Genomic DNA, 21,976 nt, shown 5'->3' on the forward strand with positions numbered 1-21,976 from the left:
TATATATATTCACATGATTTTTTTGTTTTGTAAAATGTGGTTGCTTGATTGAATATATGCAAATATACTTGTGATTTTTAATTAATAAAATATACTTCATTTTTCTTTATTAATTGTTAAACTAATCTATTTTCACTATATGTTTTGTTGGCAAAGAGATGTAGTCAAGAACGGTACAAGAAAAAAAGGTTGGAAGTATGGATATTGTGTGGAAAATATTTGATCCAGCAATTGATTTTGTGCGGGATCATGGTATTAATCAGGTGACCTACATTTTTTGTTACAAAAAAAATTTTGAGGAACTAAAGAAGAAAGTTAAGCGTCTAGGAGAAGTAAAAGAGAGGTTAGATCGTCAACACGATGAAGCTAAAAGAAAGGGTCACATAGTTGAAGCTAGGGTTGAAGAATGGTTTGGGGAAGTGGGCGAATTTGAGAGTAGTGTTGAAAACTACAGCAAAAATGCAGGTCACAAGAAGACAGGGGGTCGCTATTATTTTTTTCCTTACTATAGACACAAACTGGGCAGACAAGCAAAGAAGATGGAAATAGAGGCTTTGAGGCTAATAGATGAGTCCCCCAAGATTGACGAAGTTTCCCATGCAGAGAAAGTAACATCTTTTGACCTCACTTCATCTAATTCTGGCTACATTGAATTTAGTAGTAGAAAATCCATTATGGAAGACATAATGACAAAACTTAAAGATCCCAATATGAAAATTATTGGACTCCATGGATCACTAGGGATGGGTAAGAGCACTTTAGTAAAAGAAATTGCTAATAAAGCTAAATATGAGAGGTTATTTGATAGGGTGGCTGAAATAAATGTAACTATCAATCCCAATCCCCTTAAAATTCAGGAAGAGATTGCACATGTGCTAGGATTGCCATTAACAGGGGAAAGTGAAAATGTAAGAGCTGATTATCTAAGGAGATGGTTAAAGATAGAAAATGTGAGCATCCTTATAATCTTGGATAACCTTCATGAAAGATTAGACTTGAATAGGTTAGGGATTCCGATTGATGGTGATTATGACTTAAGAAAGAAGAATGAGTTAAGCATAAGGTCAAGTAAAAAAGATACAGACGACAACACACAGGGTACCGACGAAAAAGTGCTAGAAAAAGCAAATTTTCTTAGTAAATATAAGGGATGCAAAGTTTTGCTTTCTTCACGTGATAAGAAAGTATTTCCTGATGAGGTTGATGTTGAGTCCAATTTTTGTTTAAAGGAATTAGATGGCAATGATTCCTTGAAGCTATTTGAGGTGCATGGAGGAGGTAATAAAATGTCTATGCCTACAGAAGAAATCCAAAAGTATTGTGCAGGGTTGCCCATGAGCATAGTTAGATTTGCAAAGTTATTTAAAAACTGGAGTGAGTCAGAAAGCGAACCTACACTGGAAAAATTTAAAAAGCAAGGTCTGGTTGAATGGAAGGAGTCTTCGGAGATTCCTAATAAAATAAAATATGACCTTCCAAAAAATAAGGAACTCAAGTTCATTTTCTTGCTTTGTGCTCAAATGGGCCACCTACCCCTGGTTAACGACTTGGTGAAATATTGCTTTGGATTAGGTATACTTGAAGGGGTCTCTTCCCTTAGTGCAGCTCGTGAAAAAATAAATGAAGTGATGCAAGAGTTGAAAAAGTTGAGTTTGGTGTCTTACGAAAATCCTAATATTCATTTCAGTATGTCTCATATGGTTCGAGATTATGCTCTAAGTAATGCCCTCATGGATCACAATGTTTTTTCTTTTAGAGATGGAAAACTAGATTATTGGCCCAATCTTGAAAAATGCATTTCTATTTCTATATGCAATAGTGACATTACATGTCGGTTTCCTCAAGTCATAAATTGTCCACAACTTAAATTCTTGCAAATAGAAACTAACAATCCATCTTTAAAAATACCTGAGAGGTTTTTTAGCAACATGAGAAACTTGTTAGTTTTAATATTGAGAGGTTTTCATCTATCATGCTTACCTTATTCAATTGAAGACCTATTGAACCTCAGAATGCTTTGTTTGGAGCGGTGCACTTTGATTTGCAATTTATCGGTATTGAGAAAGTTCAAAGACCTAAGTATTCTCAGTTTTTCTGGATCTCAACTTAAAAATTTGCCAGTTGAGTTACAATACTCGGATAAGTTGCAATTGCTAGACATCAGTGATTGTTTTGAATTGGAGATTATTCCACCTAATCTTATATCTAATTTGACATGTTTGGAAGAGCTATATATAGGAAAAAGCTTGATGAAAATGTTGGTGGAAAGAGAGGAAAGCAAAGGTCAAAATGCATTTCTTTCTGAGCTAATAAATTTACATGAGTTGAAAGTGGTGGACTTAAGCATCCCGTGTGTTTCAATTTTACCCAATCACTTATTCTTTGACAGGTTAAAATATTACAAGATTGGAATTGGGGACTTTGAAAAGTTTTCTATTGGAGAATTTAAAATGCCCAATAAGTATGAAGAACTCAAAGTATTGGCATTACAGCTGAAGGACGACACTGACATTCACTTCCATAAAGGCATAAAATTGTTATTTAAAACAGCACAAAGTTTGTTGTTGGGAAAGATAGGTGTTCAAAATGTTGTTAACGAGTTGAATATAGACGGATTTCAGGATTTGAAACACTTATCCATCATAAATAACAATGACATCAAATATGTTAACTCAACAGATTTGTCTAATACTGTAAACATTTTTCCCAATTTGGAATCTCTATGCCTCTACAATATGATGAACTTAAAGATGATATGTGACAGTTCAATTACACTTGAATCATTTGCCAAATTAAAAACCATCAAGGTTGAGATGTGTTACCAATTGGAAAATCTCTTCTCCATCTATGCGATTAAAATTTCTACTAGCACAAGAACAAGTGAGATTTTTGAATGTAATTCTTACATGAAGAAATTTCTAGCTAGCTTAGAAACGATTGAGGTTTGTGAATGTGAATCTTTAAAGGAGATCCTTCAAATACCAATGGATTGTGATAAGGTTGAGTTTCTCAAATTAGGCACTTTGACACTCCATTCATTGTCATCACTTACTTGTTTTAATACCAAAGTCAAAAGATCTTGCTGGTCACATTCAACAGAGGCTCAAACTAGAAATAAGGGTCATACAGAAATTTCTACTGATGATGACCATAGTGACAATGTGCCTCTTCTTTTTGGTGAATCGGTATGACATTACATATTTTTCATATTTATTTAAATAATTAGCTCATTTGTTGTAAACATATTAATTGTGTATGTGTTTACAGGTTGAAGTTCCAAACTTAGAGAACTTGAATTTATCCTCACTCAACATCCATAAGATATGGAGTGACCAACACTTGTCAAGTTTCTATTTTCAAAACTTGATAAAGTTAGTTGTGAAAGATTGTAATAAATTGACACATCTATGTTCATTACCTATGGCTAGCAGTTTGAAGAAGTTGAAAAGCCTCATCATAAGTGGATGTTTTATCATGGAAAGTATTTTTGAGATTGAAGGAACTAGTGCAAACAAGGTATGTATTGGTATAAATACCTTTTTGTTTATCTTTTACTTATATGTAATAATTGTTTCTTTCATTAAAATGAAGGTTTTTGTCTTCCCTAAACTAGAGGAAATCCATCTTAGCAACATGAAGAGATTAAGAGATATATGGCATACTAGAGTGAACATTGATTCTTTTTCAAGTCTCATTTCGGTGAACATTGAAGAATGCAATCAATTGGACAAGATTTTTCCGAGTCACATGGAAGGATGGTTTGAAAGTTTGATTAACTTGAAAGTTTCTAACTGCAAGTCCGTGAAAGAGATTTTTGAAATTAGTGATTATGAAGAAATAGATGAATATGGTGGGATAGACACAAATTTGCAGATTATTCTTCTTAAAGACCTCCCAAAGTTGAAGGAATTGTGGAGCAAAGATCCACATGGAATTCTCAATTTTAAAAAACTTCGGACTATAGATATAAATAATTGTGAAGAACTGAGGAATTTGTTTCCAGCTTCTATGGCAAAAGATGTATCAAAGCTTGAACGTATGTCAATATTGCATTGTAAGAGGATGGTGGAAATTGTTTCAAGTAAAGATGCATCAGAAGCTAACAATGATCCATTAGAGTTTCCTGAACTAAGCTATGTGAGATTATATGAGCTTGAAAACATGAAGCAATTCTACAAGGGGAGACATCCAATAAAGTGTCCAAAGTTGAAGGAATTAAGCATAGGCAAGTGTATGAAGCTTAAAACATTTTCACAAGAAACAAGTGATGAAAAGTTTGTTTTCTCAGCTCAAGTGGTAAGCATTATTCCAACTTTATCATAGTAAAGTTCAATCAAACTTTTATTATTTTCCTTATAAAGAATAAAAGACATAATTAAAAGTATGTAAAAAATTGGAAAGAAAACAAGATATATGAGAAGCAAACTACAATTAAGGATTGTGTGTGGTTGAGAAAAATAAAAGATAAATTTAATTTAAAATTGAGTTTTGGGATTATTTAGTTTTAAAAAGAAATAAAGGAATGCTGTTTTATTTTCATTGTTAAATTTTATTCATATTATTATTATTTTCGTTTAAATTTTCATTTTTAGTGATTAAAAATATTTGGTTTGCTATTATTGTAATAGTAAAAAGTTTGTACTTTGTATAAAAATGATAAGTAAATTTTAGTGAAGCTTTATGGTCAAATCTATATATTTATACAAATGTTTCGTATTTTTTTTTATTGAAGCGTATTACATTTTAAGTCAATAATTATCATATATATATATATATATATATATATATATATATATATATATATATATATATATATATTATTTCACTTTCCTGCATTTTTAAATAACTAGCATATCTTCAAAGGAAACTATAACATAATTAAAAACTTGGTTTAACTAAGTCTTTTATTTTCCACATACAGGATCAATTTTTGGGATATCTAATCTCACATTTTTCTTTAAAAATCTTACATTAATACATCCATGACATTAATATGAAATTCTTAAAAGCTTGATGTTCCTATTTTAGTTCATTATTTATGTTTTTTAAAATGACAAATAACCAAAGAAGAACAAAAACCATACATAATAGTAATCATAAACAGTCACAAAGCAAACAAAAATGCCTAAAATCAAATAAATTTGAAGGCATTTAATTCATTCTTCTTACTATTTACTTTTAATGTTTAGGTATTTCCCAAGTTGGAGTATATGGAAATAGACTTCAAGGAAGCCCAAAATTTGTTATCCAAGTACCAAATGCACAATTTAAAAGAGCTTATTATCTTGAATGTCCAGCCCTCAAATATTTTCTACCGGTTTCTTTACAGAATGCCAAATCTAGAAAAGTTAAAATTGACTGGCTATTATTCTGAATCGTTAGAGCCACTATGGAGTACAAATGGGCAGCAAGACAGATTGGGAGTCGTATTACAGTTGAAGCAATTGTTTATTCATTCCTCTAATATAAAAGATCTGGGATTTGACGGAGACCAAGTTCTACAGAGACTGGAGCTTTTGAGCTTAAAATATTGCTACGAATTGAACACTTTAGCTCCTTCCTCTGTATCGATGAGTTACTTGACATGTTTGAAACTGAAGAATTGTTGGGGATTAAGGAATTTAATGGCATCCTCCACGGCCAAAAGCATGGTTCAACTCAAGACCATGAAGGTAATCGATTGTGAAAACATAGAACAAATAGTAAGTAACGAGGGAAGTGATAAAGGCAAAGTGATGAAAATTGTATTCAGCAAATTGATTTTTATAGAACTTGTGGGACTAAGGAACATGACAAGTTTTTGCAGTTACAAGAACTATGAATTTGAATTTCCATCACTGGAAATATTGATTGTAAGAGAGTGCCTAAAGATGAAAAAATTCAGTAAAAAAAGAGCAATAGCACCAAAGTTGAAAGATGTATTTGGTGTGGAAGGAGATGAAAACGCAAAATGGGAGTGGAAAGGTGACTTGAATGCCACCATACAAAAGGTTTTCAATGATAAGGTAATTACTTTTTCCTTTATTTAATACTATTTCTCCTAATTTTATCAACTTTTCCTATATGACTTGAAATATGTAAATTTCCTATATTTTAAAGGTAGAGAAGTAATTTAATAATTTGTCTGATTTACAGGTCAGTTTCGCATATACTGAATATCTGTGGCTTCACTACGGTAATGATTTTATTATAAAGCAAGTATGGGACGACACTCATTGGGGCCAGCAAAAGAACTTTGGGTATTTGAAAAGGTTGAGTGTGTACGCATGTCTTACTCTAGAGCATATAATTCCATCTCATTTGCTTTCTTGCTTTCACAATTTGGAAGAGTTAGATGTAAAGTATTGCAGTAATGCAGAGGTGATATTTAATATGAATGATGAGAACAGGGTGATGACAAAACCTTCCGGAATATTCCGTCTGAAAACATTGTCTTTATATGAACTACCACGACTGGAGCAGGTATGGGACAAGGATCCTGAGGGAATTATTGGCCTTCAACTGCTAAAGGAAATGCGTGTTCAATATTGTAAGAGTCTTAAAAGTTTGTTTCCAGCATCGGTGGCCAAAGATCTTACGAGACTTGAAGTGCTTGAGGTAAGATACTGTGAGAAATTGATAGAAATATTTTGGAAGGATGAAAAGGATGAGGAAAGAACAACACAAGAGTTTGTGTTTCGTGATCTCAACTCATTGACACTAGAAAAATTGCCAGCCCTCAAATACTCTATACACTGCTCCAAACAACAGGTAACTCTCAAAACTTTGCCTTTATGTGACCATTCAAAAGGTAGTATATATAAGTGGGAGTTCAACCCAACAATAATAACATTTGAGATTTAGCATTGTGCTACATCACCCATTTTATCATCACACCTTGAAATGAAATTATTCCTTCAATTTCTTTCTATAATACGGTTACCTAATAATTAATCAAGAAATTTCGTATTTTTTATTCTCTGCAATCTGTTAGTATCTATAATCCCAATTTTGTAAGTCCTCGTATTTATTTTATTTTATTATTATGATTTGTTAGTTTATTTTTTCTATTTTCATGTTGTAATCATTATTATGGTAATCATGAAAAGATGTATTCCCAAAAGTTAACATTTCAAACAAATTCCGATGTGCGGACAAAAACAAAATTCTAAATCTAACTTCTTTTGCAGGAGAATATATCAAAATTGCGTTTGAGAGAAATACAAGAGTTATGTCTTGGCTCACGGCCCATCCCAAACTCCTCCTTCCGTCTCTTAGATTCTTTGATTGTGGATGGATGCAAGTTTTCATCAGATGTACTTCTACCATTCACTTTACTTTCTTTCTTAGCTAAATTGGAGACGTTGGAAGTTAGAAAGTGTGATTCTGTCAAAGTTATTTTTGATGTCAAATGTACAACACAAGACACGATCACTTTTCCGCTAAAGAAATTGACTTTATCCCAGCTACCACATCTGGAGAATGTTTGGAATGAAGATCCTCATGCAATTCTAAGCATGCACCATCTACAAGAACTACATGTTAAGGAATGTAAAGGCCTTAAAAGTATGTTTCCAGCTTCAGGGGCCAAAGAAGCACTACTACCATTCAATTTACTTCCTTTCTTAACTAACTTGGTAACATTGGAAGTTAGAAACTGCGATGATGTCAAAGCCATTTTTGATGTCAAATGTACAACACAAGACAGAGATGTGACATCTACGGGACCGCCCCTCCCTTTTTCTCTGAAGAATTTGACTTTATCGAAGCTGTCAAATCTGAAGAATGTTTGGAATGATGATCCTCATGGAATTCTAAACATGCGCCATCTACAACAAGTACATGTTGAGGAATGTAAAAGCCTTGAAAGCGTGTTTCCCACTTCAGTAGCCAAAGATCTTGCGGAACTTGAAAGTCTAGTGATAAAAGACTGTGAGAGATTGATGACTATTGTTGTAGAAGACAATACAAATGGAAGTCTAGAGTTTACGTTTCCCTGTCCCTATGTGATATCATTGGAACTACGGAACTTGCCCAAGTTCAAGTATTTTTACTACTGCTCTCTCAAGTCTCACACTTACACGCGTCTAGAGTCGAATACCGAGAATCAAGTCGATACTGAAAGGGTACGTACTACTATTTTACCACTTCCTCTTGATGCACAATATGAATCGTCATTGCAAATGTGGAATCATCAGTTTCTTTAGTTGTTTACCATTGTTCAATATGAATAGTACAAAATACTCATTAAAAATAATTTGCTTGTTGATCATGAATTGGTTTGGTACTTGGGTGGCCAATTATAATTTTATTAGCATAGGTAAAACGAACGACAATATATATATGGTAGGTTAGTTTAGTTTTAGAAGATAATTAAAACGATTTGGTTAAAAATGAAAGATCTATAATTAAGTTGAAAAATAGTAGTGCGTGAATGGGAACCGACTCCTTTAGGTTTCTCATATTTCTCATTGTATTCCTTAGTTTGGTTTCTCTGCAATCAGTAGTGAGTTATAAAAAGAGTAATAATTTGGATTCAGAATTTGTGATGATTAATATGAATGGGAGGGAATAATTAAACACAAATGATTTGATGGCTCCTATACTTGTTTGTCATTGTTCCATAAACATAGTCGGAGCATCCTGTCAAAATATAAATTTTGACAAAATTCACTAATGCAGAACATCAGTATATATGTTGTATATATTTTATATAAATAAGTAAAAGAATAGATTTCATGACTCATCAATAACATCTCATATCAATTCAGTAGATTCTCACTCGTTTATGATGTATCATGTATTCATGCCGCCACAATCTTTGAAAATTATGGGAAGAAGATGGTATTAGCGGAAGTTAATTTCTTATTCAAAGAAATATACATTATCTTAGCAATATTCATCAACAATATGTTTTGATATGAAAATTTAAAACAGTTGTGTCTTTAACAATCTTAACTAACTTTTGGTTGCTTTTTCTCTTGGTTGTTACAGTGTATGTCAGTAGGAGAAAATGGAACGAAGATGATTTTGCGAGGAGAATTCGAGAGAAAGCTCTTACACAGCTTAAAAACACTTACTCTCTGCTTTGGTTCAGATGTATTTCCATGTAAAATTCTAGAACAGGTTCCGAATATAGAGAAACTTGTGGTGTGTGATGGTTCCTTCAAGAAGATGTTCTGTTGTGAAAGTGGTAATAATGTGTTAAAGCAGCTGAAAGTATTACGGTTGGTTTCCATTGGGTTAGAGAACTCTTGGACTGATTCTTTTGTGAGAAATTTAGAAACCTTTGAAGTCATTGGATGTAAGAGTTTAAAAAACTTGGTAGGATGCACAGTGTCTTTCTCCAATCTGACGTGTTTGAAAGTAGAGGATTGCGATAGCTTATCATATTTGTTGACTTCCTCAGCAGCCAAGCGTTTGTGTCAACTCAAAAGAATGGAGATAAAGGATTGTTATTCAATTGAAGAGATAGTGTATAAGGAAACAGATGAGGATGAGATAATATTTCCGCAACTCAGTTGTTTGGATCTTGATAACTTAAGGATGCTCAAAAGGTTTTACAAAGGGAGTTTAGGTTTCCCATCCTTGGAGGAACTGTCAGTAACATATTGCAATGAGATGATAACTTTATGTGAAGGAAGTATAGAAGCAGCCAACTTGTCTCAAGTTATACTTAATAAGTACTCAGATGTTATTCAATTGGAAACCGAGCTGAACTCTACTATGAGGAAGAAATATCTGACAGAGGTACGTCTTTAATTTTATTTTATTTTTATTGAATATTTATGATACATGTCTGAGTATATGATGGAAATTCTGTATTGTATTGGCTAGCAAGGAACTTTTTAATTTTGATACCTTAATATTCATATTTTTAGAGTTTGACTTTATGCCCTCCTTGTCAAACTCATTAGTAAGGAAGACAAAAATAAAATAAAATATGTTTTCAAGGTAAAACTTTTGCAGAAAAGTTTAATTAAATCTTTTTTAATTATAGGAAATTTATTTATTTATCTTAAATTATGTTAAACACACTTGTTTTTTCTTTAATTTTAAAGTAAAGAAAATAGATTGTATCTTAAAATTTTCCATTTTTTTATAAAAGGCGACAAAAATACATTCAAAAAGCAAATAATTTATATGTTAACAAAATGTAAGTTCTCTATTATTCAATTATAATTATTTTCAAATAATTTTCATAATAAATTACTTTAAAAATCATATTTGACAAAAAAAATATGATAAACTGATGGTTTGAAACATTGTCCCAATAACCCATACAAATTAAATTAAATTTAACTTAATTAACGTACTCATTAGAAATGGTAAATTTTAAAATTAAAATAACTTATAAATATAAAGAAATAGAACAGAACCAAATATTTTTTTATATGCCATTTTAACATTAATTTAGTATCTTTACTAATAAAATATGTTTTTAATTAATTTTAAATTTTTATAACTTTTATTTATTAATAAATTGTTTTCGTTATATTTATTTTATTTTTCATTGCTATATATTTATCATAAAGAATATTTATCATTAATCTTCTACTATGTTTTATTATATTTATACACAAATTTAGGATAATGTAAAAATAACACATTTTTAAACAGATATATGATATTTAAAGTAAATTAGAAATATAGATAAAATCCATCATCTGTAATGCATAAATTAAAATGATAAAAAGAAAATAAATCTACTATGACCAATATTATTGGATTTTAAGTATAACCTACAAATTATAAAATAAAAAATAGAAAAATAATTTGTTACTATTGTCATTATCTTATTTAGAAATATATTAGAAACGGTAAGTTTTTGTTACTGTACAAAAAAAATAATAAATACTTTATATAAAAGTAAAAAGAAAACTTAATAATTGTTTTAAAAGATAAATAAAAGGTTAAAAACTATAATAAAAAATGTCACTTCTAATAACATTTAAAAAGTTCTACAATTAAGTTGCTAAACTTGTTTTTCCTGGATATTAGTAATAGATTTAGAAAACATTAGAAAATAGTTTAAAAGTAAAATTAAAGTAAAATTAAGTGAAGATGTAATTTACATCCTTATATTTGAATTTACTCTCATTCATCAAGCTTTTATTATTATGAAAGTTGAATTTTTAAATTAATATTTATTTAGGTACATTCCTAAACTTCAAAAAAACAAATTAGAAAAATTAACAAAATAATAATTTGAAAAAATTTAGAACTCAATCAAATCAATTAATCACAAAGTTAATTAAAAAATAGTTAGAGATTTTGTTTATAATTAACTTCTATACTATTGCCAAAGGAAATTATATCTTTTTACTCAAAGTTGACCGTAGAAACAACTTTCATTTTTATGAGAATTAAATAGAATTTTAAATGTAACTAAAGTTTTACCAATTCCCAATGTCCCTAAATAGAATTGTGGAGGAAAAATGTAGTATGAAAAGAAAAAGTATTAAAATTGACGTGTGTCTTGTAAGTAATTAGTTATAAGTAAAGTTGATGATTTGTAGTAAAGTCCGAATTCTTGGTAATCCTTATATTTTCATATTTTTCATTTACATGTGCTAATTTCGAAAGATTGCTCCACGGAGAGAGAGTATTGAATTCAGAGATAGGGAAGACCTACAAGAGATATGGTGTCTTTCACTTCAGATACCCGACTTCTGTTTCACTTNCTTGGTAACCTTGATTGTGAATAAATGCAAAATTTCATCAGATGCAGTGTTACCTTTTACTTTATTTCCTTTATTACCCAAATTAGAAACATTGGAAGTTCAAAACTGTGATTCTGTCAAAACCATATTTGATGTCAACTGTACAAAACAAGGCACACTCACTCTTCCTCTAAAGAAATTAGTTTTACGGAAGTTGCCAAATCTAGAAACCGTTTGCAGTGAAGTTAAAGAGACTAATACAACTCATCCAGAAGGAACAAATCCTGAGCTTACATTCCCCTGTGTCACGTCATTCCCACTATTGGATTTGCCAAACTTCAATGCAGTACCAACATTTGAGGTTTGCGCTTCTTCTTTTTTCAATAACATATACATTCTCACTAACCTGCTTTTACATGGTTATTGGTTTCTCGTTGCAGCTAATTATACCCAACTTAGAGCATCTGACAGTGGGTAAAAATGAATTAAAGATGATTGTGGACGGAGGATTTCAGAGAAACCTTTTACACAAGTTAAAAGTTCTTACTTTGTGCTTTGATATTGAGTGTGATGAATTTCCGGAGTATGGATTTCTACAACAGTTGCCAAATGTAATGAAGCTTGTGGTGTATGACAGTTCCTTCAAAGTGATTTTCTGCGATCAAAGACCTAATAATAGTGAAATACTTTTACAATTGAAAGAATTACGGTTGGAGTCCCTTCAAGAGTTGGTTTCGATTGGCTTAGAAAACTCATGGACTGAACCCTTTGTCACAGATCTAGAAACCTTTGAAGTCATTAGCTGTTCCAATTTAAAAAACTTGGTTCCATGCAGAGTGTCTTTTTCAAATCTGATACGTTTAAAAGTGGAAAATTGCGATAACTTGTCATATTTGTTCACATCTTCGACAGCCAAAAGTTTGGCTAAACTTCAAAGAATGGAGATAGAAAAGTGTAAATCAATTGAAGAAATAGTGTCTAATGAAGAGAAGGAATCAGATGAGGATGAAATAACATTTCTGGAGCTCAATTGTTTGAAACTTAAATATCTGAAAAATCTCCGAAGGTTTTACAAAGGGAGTTTAAGTTTTCCATTGTTGGAGGAATTGTCAATAGCGTGGTGCAAGGAGATGGTAAGTTTATGTGGAGGTACTCTGAAGGCAAGTAAGTTGTCTGAAGTTGAACTTGAATGGTCAAACACTACATTGGAAACTGGTCTCAACTCTACTATGAAGAAGGAATTTCTGAAAAAGGTACGTCGTTAATATATATATATATATATATATTTTTTATTGAACATTGTTAGGATTATTGTGTATATAAAAAATACAGCCTCTTATAGGCCATTGATTATATATCTATAGCCCATGTTAAAATATACAAGACGGTTTAGGACAACATGTTTGAAAATTATTATCATTTGTTCCTATAACTTTTGATTATTACATCCTCTGGTGGATGTAAATATGATTATTACACTTTTTTTCCTATAACTTCTAGTTAACACTATGTCTATAATTTAAACTCAGAAAGTACTATACTAAAATATTTCAAAATAAACAAAAGAGTTCGTTATATATATATATATATATATATATATATATATATATATATATATATAATATTTTTCATTAAAAATATTAAATGTGAAGAAGGAAAAAAAACATTGTTTAAAATAATTATAAATTTTATTATTCATAAAAGCAATTTTTATTTATTTATTTACACGTCTCAAATATAGCGTAAGGGTACAACAAATTTTTAACTTTTATGATAACTAAATAAAATTATAAATATCAATTCTTAACTTGGTTTTGCAAGTCTTGGAGTCAAGAAATGTGAATTAGAAAACGTGATTCAGTAGAAAATTTCTTTTAAATATAGTTAAGTGAATTTCTTTTCGTAATAAAAAATAATTAATAATAAAAATAGTGAGTATTTCAAATTTGTGTAGTACTAATTTAAAAGATATCATTAACTCTGGTAAATAATTAGTTTCATATTTTTATTTATTGTTTTGCACTTTCAGATTTCAGAGCTTGACGAACTTGATCTGGAAAGTGGGCCAAGACTACAAGAGATATGGAATGGCTCACTGCATATCCCCGACCTCTGTTTCAGTGAGTTGGCCAAATTGACTGTGAATGACTGCCAGTTTTTGTCAGATGCAGTGCTACCCTTCCATTTACTTCCTTTATTACCCAAATTGGAGATATTGGAAGTTCGAAACTGCAACTATGTCACAGTCATTTTCGATGTCAATCCTTCAACACGATACCCTTTAATTACTCTTCCTCTGAAGAAATTGGTTTTATCGAATCTTCCAAATGTGGAGAATGTTTGGAATGAAGATCCTCGTGGAATTCTAAGCATGCAACATCTACAACAAGTGTTCGTTGATAAATGCAAATGCCTTAAAACCGTGTTTCCAGCATCAGTAGCCAGAGACCTTGTAAAACTTGAAGATCTAGTACTGGAAGACTGTGAGGGATTGATGGCAATTGTTGCAGATGAATCTGATGAGAAGGAAGAAATTATATTTGAGCGGCTTCAGGTTTTGGATCTTAAAAGATTAAAAGAACTAACGTGCTTTTACGATGGCAACTTTACTTTAAGTTTTCCATCCTTGAAGGAAGTCCATGTCATCGAGTGCAGCTCCATGAAAACTTTCAGTGCATTCAACAAAATAGATAATCCGACAAGATGGTATTATTCAGAACATGCGAGACCCCGAAAGGAAACTGATCTTAATTCTGCTCTGCACAAAACTTGTGAAGAAGAGGTATGCATACTTTTACGTCTTAATCTTTGTTCCTGCTAATTTCTTAAAAGTAACTTTTGTATATGGTCTTATGTTTTAAATAGGCTCCAGATGCTTCGAGTACATCAAATACTTGAGATAGTGAAGATAGCGGATAAGGTACATCAAATATTAACTAATGCCACTGCAATTGTTAATCTTTTCTAGGGTGAGTTTTACTGTCATCTTCTCTATGCGCATGCAGGTGATGATTAGTGAGCAAGCACTTTTTCACAACATAACATCATGATTACGTCTTATTATGTAAGTAACTTTTTATTAGTTTCATTTTACGTTTTATTGATATCTATTTAAGTGAATATTTCTTTGTCATGTTAATAGCTTGAAATTCACTTAATGTTACTTATACTTCTTTAATTAAATTCATAACTTTCTATAGTAATTCCTTTTATAATTCGTCGTCTAGGTTGAGTCTCTGTTGCCGACTCCAATATTGCAGTAATTAAGAGGAGATTAAAGGCGTGAAGAATGGATGAAGATGAATCTGTCTCGATTTTATTACGTGTGGTTGTGTTTTAAAGAAAATGAAAGAAAAAAACAAAAAAAAATGTTTTTCTACCTAGTTGAAGATGAATGTGTTCCTAATTTATTATGTATGATTGTGTTTTTTTTTCAAAAAAGTGTTGTTCTATCTAGTTGAAGATGAAATACATTATTATTTGTACTATTTAATGTTTGAGATTAAAAGTGATTGACAGTCATGAATATTGATTAAAGGTGAAGCGATGAAATGTGTCACTATATATTGACTGTATTTTCACATGTGGTTATGCAGGTTAAAAAAACAAATGTATATGTTCTATATATTATTATCTTTTATCTTTTATCTTTTAGTTAATTTGTTATTATTTTTTATTTGTATTTTGGGTTTAATTCATATTTTTTCTATTATAAATAGAGAACCCTACGTGTGTATTTAACACAAGGGAGATTAATTCCAAATATAGTTTTTCACTATATTCAACATGGTATCTAGAGCATAAGATTCTTTTTTCGTTGATCTGTTCACTACAACCGTCATTGCTGTTAGAAGTTGTCGTCGACGACGTTAGTGTCGTTGTCTCCATCGCCGACCACCTTCATTGGGCTCACCATGACCTAGCTGTGTTGATTGGGCCTCTTTTGAGTTCTAGGTTTTGTACTCTCTTGTTTGTCCATGGCTTCTAACCCGTCCATATATGCTAACTATGTCAATGTGCATTTATCTATTGATGAGTTAGATGGTACTAATTATGCGACTTAGGCATCAGACGTTAAACTTTGGCTTAAGAGTCAAGGGTATCTTAATCATATTACTCAGAATGTGACAACTATTGATTCTGCTGTAGTTACCCATTGGTTGAAAGTTGATGTTCAGTTATGAATTGTTCTCAAGGATACTCTTCATTCCTCTTTAAAACAAATTTTTCGTTCCTACGAAACATGTTTTGAAATCTGGGAACACGCTAAATTGTTATACACCGTCTTTATGTTGTTTGTCATGATCTTCTCAATGTTCTTGCTCCTCGGCGTCAGGACTCTATGACTGATTATATGGGTAGAATTCATGCTATTTTTCATGAGTTTAATGAATTATTACCTCTTGCTTCTACTCCTGCCAAAGAAATAGAGCAACGGTCAAAGTTCTTCATGTTGCTAACGTTGCACGGCCCTACTGATGAGTATTCTCATGTTCGTGATCAGATTTTCTGTTGTTCTCACTTTGACTTCTACTTGTTCCATTCTTTTGCGTGTACCTAGTAGACCCATCAATGATACACATGTTTCCTCTACGTTGGAATCTCAACGTCATGACCGCAATCAGTCTCACAAACCAGGAAAAGGACGTCTCAGGTGTAACCATTGTGACAAGGTAGGCCACACAATTGACAGGTGTTATGCATTACATGGTTGCCCTCCTAGATCTCTGCAATTGTTCATACTACTTCTTTGTCACAATCACCTACTGGAGATCCTCCTTCATCTGATATTAGTGATGACTCTGTTATTTTTAGTAAATTTCTCAAATGGTATAAGGATCAATAACCTTCTAGTTCCACTACATCTGTAGCATACACAGGTACATCTTTTATTGGTCTAAGTCCATCTTCTTCTTTTGACTCTTGGGTTCTTGACTCGGGAGCCACAGATCACATTACTGGTAACAAATCTTTGTTTTCCTCTTTGTCCTCTCTGAATCCTTTACCTTATGTTACAATGGCTGATGGATCTAGAGTTTTAGCTCATGGTGTTGGGACTGTTAACATTTTTCCTTTTTTATCCATTGATAATGTTCTTTATGTTCTTAGGTCTCCTTTTAACTTAGTATCTGTCAATTGTCTAACTCGTTCTCTTGATTGTGATATTTCTTTTGACAAAGATTATGTTTGTTTACAGGACCGGAGTCCGAGATGCTGATTGGCACCGGATGTGAGTCTCACGGTCTTTATCATCTTCGCCCCACTACACATATTGGGGCAGTTATGGAGTCTCCATCTCTTCTTCATGCTCAGTTAGGTCATCCCAGTCTTACCAAACTACAACAGCTTGATCCTAGCTTATCCAAGTTGTCCAATTTGGTCTGTGAGTCGTGTCAATTAGGAAAACATCATTGTAGTTCCTTCCCTCATAGTGTCTCACAACGTGCTTCGTCTACTTTTGCCTTAGTTCATTCTGACATTTGGGGACTTAGTCGTGTTAAGTCTAATTTAGGTTTTCAATATTTTGTTACCTTTATTGATGATTGTTCTAGATGTACTTGGTTATTTTTAATGAAAAATCGTTCTAAGTTATTGTATCATTTTCAAACTTTTTATAATGAAATTAAAACTCAGTTTGGTGTTTCGATTCAAATTTTGAGTAGTAATAATGGTCGTGAATATATTTCTCATTCTTTTCAACAATTTATGGCTTCTCATGGTATTCTCAACCAAACTTCATGTGCTTATATACCTCAACAAAATGGGGTGGCTGAGCGTAAAAATAGACATCTTATTGAAACAACTCGTACTCTTTTAATTCATGGTAACATTCCTCAATATTTTTGGGGTGATGTTGTTCTTACCTCATGTTATCTCATTAACTGCATGCCCTCTTCTGTTTTAAAAAATAAAATGCCGCATTTTATCTTATTTCCTCATGAACCTCTTGTTGAGACTTTGGCAAGCGTACCAAGTCGTGTAAGTAGTAAACTGGTAAGACCGGATATCTTTTCCCAAGAGACTCAGTTATTACTCTACTATAGTATAATTACTAACTAATTTAAGCTAAAGAGTGGTTCCCTTTAATGTGAATTTAGTGCAATGAAAATAAAACTAATGCATAAGTAAAGGTTTGAACTTCTTTGGGCCAAAACACTTGAAAATGAAATGAATGATGAAAATATGGAATGGATATGTTGGAGAATGATTTCGACTACTACACTCCTATCCAAATGCACATCACTACTCTTCTTTAATTAGTTTGCTCATGCCAACTTACTAAGTTACTTAAACCCAATCCCTTAGTGAGAAAGCCTAGATTCACTTGTTAAATCTCAATCCCTTGGCAACCCAACAAGTTCACCCGCATTAAGATAAGAAGTTTGAGACAACCAAAGGTCCTAGGTCTATCCCTAGACGTTATTTCCTTTAGGTGTTTAGTCCATTTCAAGGTTCACCCAATATTTCCCAACATTAAGCAAACCCTAGAATCATGTTATGGTTGATCAAGTCACAACAAGCTTTAAGCAAAGAACATAAACACAAGCAAGTAATAAAAGAAGCATATATTCATTCAAAACAAGTGCATATACAATGGAGTTTCATAGTTTACATCATTCCCCAACAAAAAAGGACTTAGCTCTCCAGAGTCATGAAGAGCTTGAGCTCAATGGAAGAAAATGGGGTAGAAGGAGACCAAGGAGGAAGAATGAAGAGTTCTCACACTCTAAAACCTGCTCCAAGAGGTCCAAAATGATGTTTTTAGAGCTTCAGCCGCCAAAGAGTTCCTAACCCTCGAAAATTGTATGTCTTTTATAGGTCTAGGGTGCCAAGTCAGCAAAAAGTCGCGCCTAGTGCCCTTTTCTAGGGCGCCCAGGCGCCACCAATTAAGCTCCAACAGCGAATCCAGGGGCGCCCAACACCCTCTCGGGGCGTCCAAGCGCCATCATTTAGGGAAAACAGCGAACTGAAGGGCGCTGGGCATGCCACTTGTGCAGGGAAACATCTTCAAAACTTCATCTTCATAGCTCTTCCCTGGTTCTCCACTCTTGATAACTTGAATGTCCTTCCAAAGCTCACAAAGTTCCTACAAAATTTGAGGAATTAGTGATGAAAACCAATGTGTGTAACCTAAGCTGAGTTTATTGACAAAGTTAGATTAGATAGAGGATTAAGCGTGTTTCAAGCTTCGGGAGAGTTGATTTGGTAAGAAAATTGCACCTTAGATAATGGTAAGAATTACCGTTATCACCTCTTCACCCATTACCTTTAAAAGTTTTTTGTTCTATATGTTTTGTTCATAATTTTGGTCCTACTCTTGATAAGTTAGCTCCCCGACCACACAAATGTTTTTTCTTAGGCTTTACTAAATCAAAGAAAGGATACAAGTGTTTTTCTCCTTCTCTTGATCGTTATTTTATATCTGCAAATGTCACCTTCAATGACTCTTCCTTTTATTTTAATAATCATTCTTCTTCTGATATGTCTACTTCTAATACTATCAATATTCTTGTTGTTTGTGATCCTCCAATTGTGTCTAGTTCACCAGTTGTTTCTTAATAACCACCAAGTGACTCAATTGAAGTGCTAACTACCTTGTCTCCTCCAGCTCCGACAACTGAGTCTACCCTTCCAATCACCCTTCAAAAAGGTATATGTTCTACCCGTAATCTCTCTCCACGTTATCTTGCTTTAAGTTATCATATATTGTCTTCACCTTTTTATACCTGTCTTTCTTCTATTTCTTCTGTGACAATCCCAAAATCTATTAATGATGCTTAGCCCATCCTGGTTAGCGTCAAGCCATACTAGATGAACTAAGTGCTCTTTAGCATAGTGGAACTTGGGAGCTTGTCCCATTACCGTCTGGGAAATCTGGTGTTGATTGCAGATGGGTTTTTGCTATCACAGTTGGTCCTGATGGAACTATTGATCGCCTCAAAGCTCGTCTTGTGGCCAAAGGTTACACTCAAATTTTTGGTTTGGATTATGATGATACTTTTTCTGCAGTGACAAAGATGGCATTTATTCGTGTATTTATAACCGTGGCAGCTCTTCAACAATGGCATCTTTATCAATTGGATGTCAAAAATGCATTCCTTAACGGAGATTTGCAAGAAGAGATTTATATGGAGAAACCTCTAGGATTTGTTGCTCAGGGGAGTCTTCTGGGTTGGTATGTCGTCTTCGCAAATCTTTATATGGCCTAAAACAATCTCCTAGGGCCTGGTTTGGAAAATTTAGTGATGTTGTTCAACAATTTCGTATGACTCGGTGTGAGGCAGATCATTCAGTCTTTTACCGTCACTCAAGTGTTGGATCTGTCTACTTGATAATATATGTTGATGACATTGTTCTTACAGGCAGTGATAGTCATGGCATCTCTCAGATGAAACAACATCTTTGCAACCATTTTCAGACCAAAGATCTTGGCAAACTTAGATATTTCTTAGGTATTGAGGTGGCACAATCCAATGATGGTATTGTTATATCTTAAAGGAAATATGCACTAGATATTTTGGAGGAAACCGGGTTGATGAATTCAAAACCTGTGGACACACCAATGGATCCTAATACTAAACTTCTACCAAAACAGGGAGAGCCTATGTTAGATCCCGAGAAATATAGAAGACTAGTTGGAAAATTGAATTATCTTACAGTTAATCGTCCTGATATTTCCTTTGTAGTTAGTGTGGTAAGCCAATTCCTTAATTCCCCATGTGAAGATCATTGGAATGCAATTATTCGTATATTAAAGTACATTAAAGGATCTCTTGGAAAAGGGTTGTTATATGGTTTTAAAAATCATACAAGAGTGGTTTGTTATTCTGATGCTGATTGGGCAGGATTTCTTTCTGATAGAAGATCTACATCTGGATATTATGTCTCCATTGGTGGTAACTTGATCTCTTGGAAAAGCAAGAAACATAGTGTTGTGGCATGATCTAGTGCAGAAGCAGAAAATAGAGCTATGGCTTCAGCCACTTCTGAACTTGTTTGGCTTAAGCAATTGCTTAGAGAGTTACAATTTGGAGATGTCACGCAAATGACGCTTATATGTGACAATCAGACTGCTCTTCATATTAGTTCTAATCATGTCTTTCATGAGAGGACCAAACACATTGAAATTGATTGTCATTTCATTCGAGAGAATATTGTATCTGGAGATATTGAGAGGACCTTCATTCTAGCCCGTAAACATTTTGGGAAGAAGGCAGCTGCAGGATGGAGGGGAAAGTGTACCACAATTGCTAGTTGAGTGGCAAGAAGGAGGACAAGAAGGGGTTACCTGGAGAATGAAATCACGATACGGGAACAGTATCCCGATTTCAACCTTGGGGACAAGGTTGGAGTTCAAGGAGCGGGTATTGATAGGGATAATAGGAGATGGTTGGTTTATGAGAGAAGAAAGAAGGGGAACTAATTAGGGGGAACTGTCTGTAACCGTTTAACTGTTTTATCATTTAGAACAGTTAGGTTGGGGTGTATAAATAAATAGAAGGCAGATACTGAGTGGGGTTGTTGATTGTTTAGTTGTTAACGGGTACTTACCTGTTGAAGAGGGTTATGCCTCTGTGTTCTCTTTGTATAGACATTCTTCTGTGAATAACATTCAGTTTTCCCAATCTTTAGGTGTTTCTTGGAGTGAAAGTGAGGGTTGCAATTAGGTTCCCAATTCAGGAACCTATCACACTCTCTCTTTAAATAAGAGTAAAACAATGATAAAAAAAAAATCTTTGACAGAATGTAGCCCTAGAGTTTATAAGCTTTGCCAAAGGAGATTTATCATCTTCAAGTACCCTAAATCCTAAATATATACACATTTATAAGAACATTTTTACAACCTAATAACAGAATGAAAACACAACCCAAAAGCAAACACACAAGTGTGTACACACATAAACACAAACACACTCCAAAACGCAATAGTCGGCCCCGAACCGAAAGAAACAACAATGTCCAATAGGAAAATTCAAGCAAGTCATTCTAAAAAAAGCGTGTTCCAAGCATCTGACATCCATCAAAATGTTGCATACAGCAGTCCATTACAACCCAATTAAATACAAAATCATAACTAATCAACACTAAATAACGATTTTAGCAAGATGCTATAACTGATTTAGAAGCAGAACATAACAACTGTGTAAACAAAAATAATCTTAGAAATAAGAATCAAGGATGAAGCAAACAATGTCTCAATTTATGTATAAACCCAATAAAATATATATTATCTTACCTTGTTGCTATTTTTTGTAGCTCCATTGTTAGCCTTCCAATCTTTATCCTAATAACAGTACAGAGGTGCCATCAAGAAGACAATAAACTGTCAACCT

The 21,976-nt window shown here is 32.9% G+C and overlaps 2 protein-coding genes across 2 annotated transcripts; both read left to right on the top strand.

Annotated features, from left to right (window-relative positions):
• The first annotated feature begins 197 nt into the window (after positions 1–197).
• On the top strand, positions 198–5,821 carry LOC106773199 (putative disease resistance protein At1g63350). The gene is made up of 6 exons (XM_022786317.1): positions 198–1,834; positions 2,390–3,185; positions 3,268–3,516; positions 3,592–4,296; positions 5,190–5,672; positions 5,786–5,821. The coding sequence occupies exons 1-6, from the start codon at positions 198–200 to the stop codon at positions 5,819–5,821; spliced, it is 3,906 nt and encodes a 1,301-aa protein (XP_022642038.1).
• LOC106773778 lies at positions 5,799–15,040 on the top strand. Its single transcript, XM_014660526.2, has 10 exons — positions 5,799–6,005; positions 6,136–6,750; positions 7,170–8,105; positions 8,974–9,729; positions 11,566–12,003; positions 12,083–12,895; positions 13,672–14,424; positions 14,508–14,562; positions 14,648–14,706; positions 14,870–15,040. Exons 1-8 carry the CDS (start codon positions 5,871–5,873, stop codon positions 14,538–14,540), a joined length of 4,479 nt encoding a protein of 1,492 aa, XP_014516012.2. The 5' UTR covers positions 5,799–5,870; the 3' UTR covers positions 14,541–14,562; positions 14,648–14,706; positions 14,870–15,040.
• Positions 15,041–21,976: the final 6,936 nt, after the last annotated feature.

Source organism: Vigna radiata, chromosome 9 (genome assembly GCF_000741045.1).
Source record: "Vigna radiata var. radiata cultivar VC1973A chromosome 9, Vradiata_ver6, whole genome shotgun sequence".
NCBI lineage: Eukaryota > Viridiplantae > Streptophyta > Magnoliopsida > Fabales > Fabaceae > Vigna > Vigna radiata.